The sequence below is a fragment of the Necator americanus genome, chromosome V (assembly GCF_031761385.1).
Source record: "Necator americanus strain Aroian chromosome V, whole genome shotgun sequence".
NCBI classification, from domain to species: Eukaryota; Metazoa; Nematoda; class Chromadorea; order Rhabditida; family Ancylostomatidae; genus Necator; species Necator americanus.
Window position 1 is genome coordinate 20,832,587 of NC_087375.1, and position 12,653 is coordinate 20,845,239.

At 41.5% G+C, this 12,653-nt stretch overlaps 3 protein-coding genes across 3 annotated transcripts; 1 reads left to right on the forward strand and 2 right to left on the reverse strand.

Annotated features, from left to right (window-relative positions):
* Positions 1-163: 163 nt before the first annotated feature.
* On the reverse strand, positions 164-502 carry RB195_014624 (uncharacterized protein; the record flags this gene model as incomplete). The annotated part of the gene is made up of 1 exon (XM_064204974.1): positions 164-502. One exon carries the CDS (start codon positions 500-502, stop codon positions 164-166), a length of 339 nt encoding a protein of 112 aa, XP_064060855.1.
* Positions 503-2,848: 2,346 nt separating this feature from the next.
* RB195_014625 (uncharacterized protein) lies at positions 2,849-3,394 on the reverse strand (the record flags this gene model as incomplete). The annotated part of the gene is made up of 1 exon (XM_064204975.1): positions 2,849-3,394. One exon carries the CDS (start codon positions 3,392-3,394, stop codon positions 2,849-2,851), a length of 546 nt encoding a protein of 181 aa, XP_064060856.1.
* A 7,711-nt stretch (positions 3,395-11,105) lies between these two features.
* On the forward strand, positions 11,106-11,306 carry RB195_014626 (uncharacterized protein; the record flags this gene model as incomplete). Its single annotated transcript, XM_064204976.1, has 1 exon — positions 11,106-11,306. The coding sequence occupies one exon, from the start codon at positions 11,106-11,108 to the stop codon at positions 11,304-11,306; it is 201 nt and encodes a 66-aa protein (XP_064060857.1).
* Positions 11,307-12,653: the final 1,347 nt, after the last annotated feature.

The window sequence follows — 12,653 nt, forward strand, 5'->3', positions numbered from 1 at the left end:
GACTTCCTGCGGACACCACCGTTGGTTAGCAAATCGTGCTCGATCTTCGCAGGAGTCACGCAGTTGTACGATTCCCATGTTTACGGTGCTCTTTTTCCATAGAGTGGGTATCTCTATGAAAATAGCGAATGGCGGACAGAAGCTCGGAGAGACGCTTGTCGTTTCATTCCGGTTCCCTAATCCAAACTTTCCTGTATTCCTCTTCTGTCACCTTCCCTAGTTTTATGCTGAAGTCATCGACAATGAATATGCAGAAGGACTTCTCTTTGGGATCACAACGTCCATTTTCTTGAGAAAATTCCTGAGAGTGCGCGCGATCATTTTCCATGCCAAATGTCTTCTCCGGGGTTCTTTTCTGCAAATCCAGGGGCTTATGCTTAAAAGAGCAACCTTTGCGCTCTAGAATCGACCAGACAGCAAAATCCAAAGGATTGAGATTGCGCCAGTTCGACACCTTCGTCCAGAAATCCGGTGGGTTGGTCTCACACGACTCCAGTGTCATCTTTGTGTCGTGGGATGCCGCCTTATCTCGCTAGAAGGGCCAGTCAATGTCCCTAGTGTTTTCTTCGGCCCAAGAAATCACCGCATTCCTGAGTTTTCCATAGCCCATCACACTGCTTGTGGACCACCCTGTAGAATCAAAAATGCCCTGAACAACCTAGCGAACGCGTCCCACTGGTCGTCATACCGTCTCACATCTGAGACGGCAGGGCCCGGTGTGAAGGATAGCGAGACGGTGTATATGCTTCAGGAGTAGATAGAAGTTTCCAAATAATAAATAGCATGCCATGGTTAGCTTGTATGACAGGTTGGCTAGAATTCCGATTCCGAGAATTCTGTGCATCGTACATCGACGCCGAAGGCACTTCCACGCGACTATGAGGCGGTAAGCAGTTGTGGAGGAAAATTCCATTGTGCATATGAAAAGAATATAAAACGCTGCAGAACGATTAAATTTTATTTTTTTTTAGTTCAAAGTTTTGAATTACTCTTCAAAATGATAGTTAGAGTGTAGCAAGTGATGGTAGCCAGCTTTCCTAAGTCGCCTTTTTAAACGCTGGGAATTGGAAAATAAATAGCAGCTATCTTTGCTATTTAAAGTCCCGTTTACAGTTCCTACCCTGAAAGAACCCTGTCTAATTCGATACTGCTTTACCTTCAAGATTCATTCTCCCTCAGAAAGAACATTGGGCTTCTGTATCCGCTGGGTAGCACCGAGTTGAATAAATGTAATTCATTGGACACTAGATTAGAAGACTTTTCGAAGGATAATATGGAGTATTAATTTTCGGGAATGCTGTAGCTAGAAATGAAAATTATCTATGTTGTCATGCAGAAAGAACTGTAGGTCGTCTTTTGTTATTATTAATAATTTGAATTCGTTTCACAACATATATGACCAAATATCCTGATGATGATCTAGCCTTAAGCAGCAGTGATGATCCTAATTTATGCAGCGATACTTGCTTTTTCGGCGGCGCTCTCATGAATTTTAAATAATTTGTAGCCTTTTTGGCAGTACGTAGAGGTAGAGGAGATTCATAGGTTCTGAGTGGAGAAAGTGCAACACTTTACCAACATATGGATTCAGTTGACGCCCATCAATTAAGCTTCAATTGGTAGTCTGCTCAATACAGTATTGATACTACTATTGAGCAGACTATCAATTGAAGCTGACCACCAATTGATGCTAGCTGATACGAGTACTGATTGAAAACTTGGAGGACTCTGCATGTCCTGCTATTCACCATTTTAACGACACCTGACCCATCCCACTGCTTTTCCCTTGCATCGACACATGAAAAAGATCAAGGTATAGGTAATAGAAAAATTAGTGTATAATACTTTTTCAAGTATATTTCTGCGATAGTAACGCAGAAGCAGGGAATTAGAGGCATCACTTCACGAATCTGGGGTGGTATGGGTTCCAGGCGGGTAATACCTATACGGAGTCGTAAATTGTTGGGAAGAAGGTGATTCTGTTCATTTATGTTCTCTTGTTATGCCAACGAGTTTTAGGTAAAACTTTTTTATTGGCCTGACGTTTCGACAAACTCGTCTTTTTCAAAGGCCTGAAAATGGTTTGAGGTCTCTGATACCATGCATATCCCGTCAAACTCTTCCTCTTTCCTCGCCAACCTCTGATATTGTTCCAAGTACACCACGCAAGACTTTAAAAGGAAAACAACTAACCAGTTTCACCGACTAGCGGGCTTGGTAAACCACCGCGTTCTTAAAGGCTGTCGCCAAGGCGAATGAGATCTACGCGCTGTGCAGTATCCTTAAGTACTGGTGTGTGGATAACGTTAAGGAACTGCATGTGGGACAATCTTATAGCTCACAGAGTGTTACGAACGGCAAGAAGTCATTGGTAATTGATAAGCACTCATTTTTGTTATTCATGGACGGATTCCTGACGGGAATAAAGAATGCTTCCATAGCCTTCCTAGCAGATATTTCTTTCGCGTGCGCTAATATCGTACATATCACTTCAAACTCTTTTCCATCATGCTTATCATATTTGTGGCGCCCTAACGGTGTCATCGAACTCCCTCGCCTTTTATCAGGTAAATGTTCCTTGATACGCACGTACAGCATCCTTCCAGTTTCTCCAATATAAATGGCGTTGCACGTTAGGCTTTCTATTTGGTAAATAAGTCCCATGTTCGCGCAATCACCGTCCCTACCGAATGGACAAACCACGTAACTTTCTGACCCGCATTGCCTATCGTAGAATCTATTGCGAACTAACTGTCGTTTGATGCTGTCGTTCGGGATGTTCACCAACACAACATCATCTTGCAGCTGTGCTCGCAAAAGAGTCCGGTGTATAGCAGCAGTTAAGGAGTCAGAGACGGAGGATGATGCACAAAGGAATTCTACCTTCACGTGGGATCCTCACTGTGTTGTTCGCAGTTCGAGATTGGGTGATAGATTTCAATCTCGAGTAACCGTTTGAACTAGCTATGCTTGTGGCTAGTTTTAGTGATTCTTCCCGTTCTCTATCCCCTGTGCACATTGCTGTTGCTGTTCTGACCATATTTCGGATAATTGCCTTTTTCATGCCATTAGGATGGGCTGACTTTGCATTTGTCAGTATGTTTTTCGAGCGTTCCTTGCGATAACATTTCACACTTGCAATGCCATTGTGTAGTTTTATCTGAGCATTCAAATAAGGCAGCCAACGATCTTTTGGTTGTTCTCGAGTGAGTTTTATGTACTGCGATCGTTCATTCAGACTTCTAATGCATTCGTCCATTTCGGATTGCGTTGATGTTATAATGAAGCGATAATCGATATAACGGCAGTACATCTTTGGAAGACGTTCTATCACTGGTTGTTCTATTCTGCTCATAAAGCAAACGGCAAGAACTGGAGCGAGCCTTTTGCCCATAGCAAGTCCTCTTATTGGAGAGAAATATTTTCCTGACCATTTAAAAATATTGCACCGGAGGCATTCGTTCATCAGGATCATTATGCGTTGCTTGCTTAGACCAAATGTTTCGTGTCTATCTAACATTTCAGATACCGCTTGTAACGCCTGTTTGTTTGAACGTGTACAAAGACGTCACGTCAACTGACTCCATGACAAAATTTTGTTCGAATCTGGCATTTTTAAGACGTTCAAGGAATTGTGAACTGCTTGATAGATGAGAAGACACTTTTGGTAGTAGTTGACTCACAATTCTATTTAGAAACCAAGAGATACGGTCTGTTGGTCCTCCTACATAACTTATTATTGGCCTTATTTTATATGTCTCCGCTGACATTGAGCGTAGGTCGTTACTTGAAAGCTTATGCGTTTTAATCAGGCTGTTAAAAACGGGGCAGTTCGGTGCTTCTACTTTTAACCTGCTCAGGAATCTTTCGTCAATCCCTGCAGCCTTACCGTCGTCCAAACATGGTTCAGACGTTTATATTGTGCAGTAAACTCTTTTTCTGTAACTCGGCAATAAATACTATTATCCATTAAATGCCGTTCCGTTATTTCTCGATCTAGTGTTTGTGGCATAACCACAAACTCTCCTCCCTTGTCGTTCACCGAGATACGCAGTGTCCCGTTATATATATTTTATATATATATATATATAATATATAACGGGATATATATATATATATATATATATATATAATATCAACGCAATCCGAAATGGACGAATGCTTTAGAATTCTGAATGAACGATCGTAGTACATAAAACTCACTCGAGAACAACCAAAAGATGGTTAGCTGCCTTATTTAAATGTTCAAATAAAACTACACAATAGCATTGCAAGTGTGAAATAGTATCGCAAGGAAAGCTCGAAAAACATACTGATAAATGCAAAGTCAGCCCATCCTAATGGCATGAAAAAGGCAATTATCCGAAATATGGTCAGAACAGCAACAGCAATGTGCACAGGGGATAGAGAACGGGAAGAATCACTAAAACTAGCCACAAGCATAGCTGGTTCAAAGGTTACTCGAGATTGAAATCTATCACCCAATCTCGAACTGCGAACAACACAGTACACACAGAGGATCCCACGTGAAGGTAGAATTACTTTGTGCATCCCCTTCGTCTCTGACTCCTTAACTGCTGCTATACACCGGACTCTTTTGCGAGCACAGCTGCAAGATGATGTTGTGTTGGTGAACATCCCAAACGACAGCATCAAGCGACAGTTAGTTCGCAATAGATTTTACGATAGGCAATGCGTGTCAGAATGTTGCGTGGTTTGTCCATTCGGTAAGACCGGTGATTGCGAAAGGAATATCCGCTAGGAAGGCATTGGAAGCATTCTGGATTTCCGTCAGGAATCCGTCCATGAATAACAAAAGTGAGTGCTTATCAATTACCAATGACTTCTTGCCGTTCGTAACACTCTGTGAGCTATAAGATTGTCCCACATGCAGTTCCTTAACGTTATCCACACACCAGTACTTAAGGATACTGCACAGCGCGTAGATCTCATTCGCCTTGGCGACAGCCTTTAAGAACGCGGTGGTTTACCAAGCCCGCTAGTCGGTGAAACTGGTCAGTTGTTTTCCTTTTAAAGTCTTGCGTGGTGTACTTGGAACAATATCAGAGGTTGGCGAGGAAAGAGGAAGAGTTTGACGGGATATGCATGGTATCAGAGACCTCAAACCATTTTCAGGCCTTTGAAAAAGACGAGTTTGTCGAAACGTCAGGCCAATAAAAAGGTTTCACCTAAACCTCGTTGGCATAACAAGAAAGCATAAATACACTATCGAATGCCGAGGTTTCAAGAAGAGAGGACTTGGAGATTGATTCTGTTCATCTCTCCCTGTATCAATGTGAACAGTCAGCTTCGGATGCGGTTCTTTACGATGTCCTCTATTGCATTGCGCTCGCCCTTTCCTACGATTCGTAGAAAATCCACTCGGACGAATCGCAGGAGGGGGAAGACCCAAAGGTTGCGCATTGCAACAAAAGCCGTCGTAAGAAACAGTTCCGGGGCCCACAATTTACGACCCCGTATAGGTATTACCCGCCCTAAGCCCATACCACCCCAGATTCGTGAGGTGATGCATTTAAACAATGTCCGCGCCAACGTTAGCTCGTCACCGTCTGATGAAGTCTTTCGTTTTTCCGTCGACAGGTCGATCCCAGCCAGAATTGTCTACAAGTTTGGCGACATTGGCTTGATACATTAACTTCTCAAATCATTCTACTACATACAAAATGCGCGTTCAAGAACCCATACAATTTCGAAATGATGTCAATCCTGTTTCCACATATCGAAGGAATTGGTTAACGAAAAAAATTATCTTTCATCTATTGAGAAAATCACGACGGCATGAACACGTTCAGACGGTTTTGCACTTTTTTGAACTTATCACTTCAGACCCTTTTTTCAAAGCAAACGAAGCACAAACCGGAGCACGCCCAGCAGTGCGCATATCCTTAAAGACATCACCCCACGAATCTGAGGTTTTACAGATTTCAGGTGGAGTATTCGTATATGGGATCGTAGATTAAGGAGAGGGGGAGGGGTTCCGTCCATTTCTTCCTAATTGCCGTAAAAAAACGGCCTGGAAGATACGGCTTCGAGCGCTCCGGTGCACCATCCTCTACAGCGAGTTCGATTGGAGCGCGCCAGCTTTGTCCGCGCTTTTTTTTACGGCAATTAGGAAGAAATGGACGGAATCATCCCCTCTCCATAATCTACTGTCCCATATAAGAATACTCCAGATTACCCCAGATTATTGGGGTGATGCCTTTAAAGTATGTCTTTTTCACGCACAATTACTTTTTCAACTCTTTATACATGGCCTGTCGCTTGACCTCACTACCTAGTGGAGCTTTTCCAAGCGAAAAGCTCTCTTAGCAAGAGGTAAATGTTTTTTTTCCGTGGAATGTCTTCTCAAAAAAAATGCTCTCATTTACCAATGTATGGGGTTATTCCTTAAATGATTAGAAGTTTATACTTCCTTCTTAGAAACTTTAAAAAAAGCCTTTACTCATGAAATGTACTGCTTTTCTAACATCCACCTCCGTTTTGCTGATGTTCTTTTAATGCCTTTATTCCGATAGTCATCTATCCATGAACGATATTCCCAAAGTGGAGTAGGGAAACCCTATAATTTACGAAAAAGCCCGAGAGAAATCTTCTCAAAACTCAACGTCAGGCATTTACACGTGCAAATAAAAGTGCCGAAACATTGAAAAGTTTGTGGAGATTGAAGAAGATAGTCATTTTATCCTATCACACTGAACAGGTACAGTAACAACAGCAATCGTTCGACAGACCTTTTTTCCACTTAACTTGCCTCAATTCGATCTCAATCATTTTGTTTGAGAGTAGCTCGATCTGCGAACGTGAAGCTAACCGATTGAGCTTAACTATAATTCTTAGATGGAAAAAAGGCCACTTCTGTGGAACTTGGTTTTCTGTTTCTAACTGTAAAATCCAGCAAATGGTGGAATAACTGCGATATCGTCCCTTGCGCTATCAGGCCACTTTCTTCAATGCCTTCTCCTATCTGAACGGGTCGCCAGACGCGGTCACAGTCGGCTTCTGCAGCTCTCTGTTGGGCGCGCTCCTCGCTCCGCTCATCTAGCACTGGTACAACTCGTGTTTCTACCAGTACTTATATTATACGTCCATTCTTCGTCTGTCGCAAAACCAATAAGACACATGGAATAGGCAATCTTATCCATTTTTCCTTGAATGTGGTGTATATATTTTTTCACTTGTATTCAGTGACATATGTATGTACTCATTGCTATTCTTTTGCTGGTGTTACTCGCGATATTTGTTCGTTGTATTCTCCATTCGTAAACACATGGATTGCCATGTAAACAATAAATAGATGTATACATAAGGTGTGATATGCGGTGTATGTATGCACTTGCACTGTGTCTGTCTGTGACGTCGAGTATAAGAGTGCAACGATGGAGTGAGCGGGGTGAGCCAGTTAGCCGAAGTTTGTGTTGTTAATGCGGTGGACACACAGTAACGCTCGATGCTCAGCCAACAAATAATTCAACCCTTAATATCATACTTCTGCTACCAATAAATCCTAATTCATTTAATACTGATCCGGTCCGGATGCGTCTTTTTCAGATACTGCTCGGTTCATCTTTTTCTTTACGAAGAGAACGGTTTCTTGTTTGCTCTTCCACCAAATAGTCTGCAAGTATGTGAACGACTTCGGGTGGTCCTGAGAGACACACAGAAATCTTTAAAAATTCGTTTAAAGTTCTATTTGAATTTGCTTAGTTGTAGATTGCTGTGAACCCCCTCTAGGAATCTTGAATATCAATCCTTACAGTAGTTTTCTCTGGTCGGAGCACTTTTAGGAAACTTCTCGATATCTTTTTAGTTCTCGAAACACTTAACATTTGACAAATTTTAGTAATAACACCTGGATGAATATTATGTCTAAAGAAAAAGTGCAGAACATGATAAAAAAAACAGGAAAAGAAGCAAAACCTGATGCAAGAAATACAAAAAGCTCCTCTTAGACAGGTCCATGGACAGTAACTTCAAAAAAATCATTTTATGCTCCAAAAATTGGATGGAACATATACCTTAGATGTGTTTAACGATACTCATTGTTCGTTATTACTACTCATTATTCAAATACTGGAACTTCCCGCAACACAAAACTGATCTTTTTCTTTTTCTTTTTTTTTCTTTTTTTCACACTGATCTTTTTCTTTTCTTTGTTCAATTAGTACTACGTTTCCAACAATTTGATCCACCGCTAGTATAATCCATACATTTGAGAGTATTGTTCCTTCTGCTGCGTGTAGCCAATTGAATAATTTGAATCTGTGTCATCAATCTCCAAACTACCACACAAATGGATCTAATTGCAACTGTTTGGTGCTGTATTTCGTTACTATATTTACTATTTTGAAGTCACGATTTCTTTTCTCTGAAGCGAAGTTGTTTCGCGATATTTCTCCCGCCGAATCAATTTTCCATTGTTCTTCACCCTGCTGCAAAGAAAAAGGGAAAGTCCTTGCCCATCCAAGTACAAAACAATACTTTTTAAATGCTTGGAAGCCGAATGAAGCATTGTTAAAATCTCGTCAGAGGAGCTTTTTCTATAATTTGTTTTTATAAACAATGGCTGAGTGTCTCATACGAAAGTCCTAGATAAGACGTTACTACCATGTAATGGACTTAACAACATTATACAACACAACTACAGGTAATTCAATCAGTTATCGAGTTCAAAATGATTTTTTTCCTCACGCTCTTCCTAATAATCTCAGAATGGAGTTTACGGTGTGTACTCTTACGTGCTAACGTCATCGGAGTCTTCAGCATGCGGTAGTGTTTTTTACGTGAAAAAGGAGCATTTACTATGAAGTACTCACTAACGTGGATTCATCCTTCTAGGTGAATGAAATCTCTCAAAGAGATTAAAACCACACAGATGATTTTAGGAAATTACTAACAACGGTGATTACCATGCTTCCCGTTAGACCTTCTTCCTTATAATCGCTTTGTCTAGTTCAACTGGAGAGGAAGTTTTCTACTTGTTTCATCAAATTCAGCCAGAATTCGTTCCACCTCGATGATGCTAGATGTTATAGGACGATGTCATCAGCGGAGCAATGATGGTCAGGCTCTGACTTTCACTCTTATGTTATTCCATTTTTATCCTTGCATCACGTTCTCGAGAGCTGGATATTTTGGTACGCACTGAGTAGGGAGGGCTTGGTCTTCATAGCTTCCACGGCCATGTCAACGTACAAAATCAACGCTGCCGTCGATTCCGCATGAACCTGAATCGACGGCAGCGTTGATTTTGTACTTTGACCACATTCTGCTCTTCACTTTCACACCCATTGCTCTACCATTCGCCCTACTCTGTCATTGTCGTTGGGAACGGTGCCTCTCCTCAGTCATGATACGGATGACGTTAACTCGTCCCAATCACTTTTACGACGTTGTTCTTGACTTTCTTGGCTTGCATCATCGGGCCCTCAATGGCTCATCTGCCTGATGTTTTCAGAGACAATCTAGACTGAGAGTGAACATTGTAATACGACGGAAAGTAGAGCCGCGCTCCTGTTTCGTTGTTTTGGCATAAGCTCGCTTATTTGTTGTAGAGAGATACCATTAGTATACTATTTCATTTCATAGGAAAACGTATACAAAGCGTGTTGTTTTTCTAAATTCGACATTCTCCTTCACTTATTTCACTCAGGTTTCTCATAACATCGACGACAACCAGACAGTGATATCTGTTTCTATGCAAGCATGCGAATGATCCCTTTAACAATGACAATAAACCAGAAAAATATAGATTTCTCGGAGGTTTCATTTCTTAGAAAGCTCACGTGAAATATGGGATTTTCTCTTTTGTCACGAATATGACATCAGTTTCACGCAATAAGAACTACTTCTTCACAGAAGTTGCGTCGGTCGAGAACCTGTTAGATTGCTTCAGAAAATAGTAACAGTATTCGCGAAGCACACATGTAATTGCAGGGCGAAATTAATTTTATAAATTGAGCCAGGAAATCCTAAAAAAGTTTTGGGGTGAAAATTTCATTAGCTTATGGACTGCAGACATAAAAACTTCCATTGTCGTCAACATGTACGAAAAATGTTTCTTAATTAGACCTTTCAACGCGATAAAACTCATAAAAAGTATGTAAAGCATTTTCAGCGCCTCGTTAAATGCTGTTCAGAATTACAGAAAGCTCAACATACCTCACAGTACTGTATCTAGTCCTATTTTGCACACTTCCACTGAAGTACATCTCGTTAGAAGCTATTCAAAGTAATAGAAAAATATCTGTTATTCACACAATGTTTATAAGCATGATATCACATCTATCTGAGGTTAATCAAATCACTGTGAACACGCCCAATGTGCTCCGCGACTTTGGATTCCTCGATTCAGACTGTTTAATTTCGACGAAGAACTAAATTGTCTTACTTCATTTTAGGACCATCTATAATGATCCTTTATATAATCTTTCCTTTCCTCTTTCTCGAAACTTGTAGATTTCTACATTAAAACGCAAAGACGGTCTTTCTCTGTGGTTTTCACAGAACTTCCTTTTTTGCATGCACAGACGGCCATTGAAAGCAATGCGAAGCATAAGTTTGCCTCGTTGACAATTAAATATTGAATAATGAAATTAAATGAAAATACTTTAAATTTTTTAAAGAAGATAGAGTTGTTGCAATATATATTCTGATTAAGGCACTTCTCGCAGGCATTATTCTAGCATTACTTCTGCCTTCTTCTAACCTATTTATTACTGATTTTGTCTTAGTCTCACTGCATGCACATCTTTGATAGAATAATATCTTTCAGATACGATTACGATTCTCTAAAAGTTTCGAAATGCTTTATTTCTGCAAATTTCCAGCAGAGCCTTGCATGCTTAACACTTACTCAGCTTTTTGGGTCCACATTGAGCAAGGCGATTTGAAGGTATTCCAGAAGTTCCTAATTACTCGTTCTATACACGTAAATTTCAAAAATGAAATCGTGTTTTAATAAGAGCGTTTTTTTCTTGCGTTATGGTGACAGATAGGAAGTAGCACTCACCTTGTGTCACTCATCTCATCCTTGTGTCTTGCCTGTTTCTTGCAGAACCTAATGAGAGGAGTGAATACAGTAGAATATGAAGGATTCGCTACGTGAGGAGCGGCGGGCATCGGTGGGTGAGAACTGCTACGGATCCGAAGAGTCTCACGCTGTGCTGAGACAAAACAGCCGCTTAGCGTCTTCGGTCGAGCCCGGACAAGACTTATTTCTTCGCCGTGACTTCTCCAAGAGCACGGGACTACCCTGCCCTCCTCCACGTCGCCTTCCAACACAATGAAATGTAAAAATGGTACGATATCTACACAACGTCTGCAACAATATATACAGAATACAAATGAGATCACGTACACATAGAGTACGATCAAAGGAATAGATGCTGGATTGTCTTCGCATGGGGCCCGCACTCCAACGAAGGATAGGAGTATGACGGTCCCTATGTCGGATGCCTGCGGTAGAGCAGCGGTTTTCGAATGCATTCAAATGCTTTCAAAATCCGAGAGAATGGCAAAATTTCAAATTCAAACGTGAACACGCGCAATTTAAAAAAAACCGATAAAACGACTACTTAATAAAGCCGAGAGCTCTAGATGCTGAGCGCAATCCACTCTTCTTCTACTTCTTCGTAGCGTTTGTCCCGCGTTGTTGTAAAGTCCGCCTTTCTGCTTTATAATCTTCCGTTTGGTTCGATCCAGCGCATCAGCTGCACATAAACGCATTTCTATCATATCCAGCTTCACACCGTCCAACCAGCGAATCCTTGCTCTGCCGCGCGACATCACGCCTGAAGGATCGAGTTGCAAAGCTGTTTTGGCAACAGAATTTTCTTCTCGCCGCAAAACGTGACCAAACTATCTCAGTCGCCCCTCCTTCATCTTTTCAGTTATCAGGACGACGCCAAAGATGGAGCGTACAGTGTCGTTGGATACTTTGTCTTTTAGCGTTGCACCTATTGTCCACCTCTACATCCGCATCTCCATAGCGTGCAACGCTCTTTCCAAAGCTTTCGTGGTCGACCAGCACTCGCATCCGTAAAGGGCAACAAGACGCACAACTTCGTGTAGATTTTTGACTTCAGTTGAACAGGGCTTTCTTATCGCACAGTACGCCTGTTGTCATTTTCCATTCCATCTATGCCGCAGTAATACGTGCTCGACCTTATTGATCAAGGTCGCCTGTGGAAGCCATTTTGGATCTAATGTACTTGGAAAATTGTTTGAAAAGTCCACCTTGTTTTGTTTAATTCAGTGCCATCGACGCGAATTGAACCATCTTCTGTCCTTGGTCCGATACATATACTGATACATGGGACGCAATCCATGTTGCTGCAACCGATCCTGCCAAGACTCTACTCGTTTTTAAAGATCATCTCGAGACTCTGACGCCAGCATCGTTAGAGATTAGGGTCCACGGACGCTGCTTCTGGATTCCCTTCTTTATGGCGTCCATGCACACTATGAACAGCAGGGGTGAGAGTGATGAACCTTGATGAACCCCTACTTGTACAGGGAATGACCTGCTTGTTCCAGCAGCACCGTAGAACGCTAGTAGGCTTTGAAGCAGCTTCGTCTACGGCATATATTCTTCCAGTACTCTATGAAGCCTCATGGACATTCATAACAGCTCA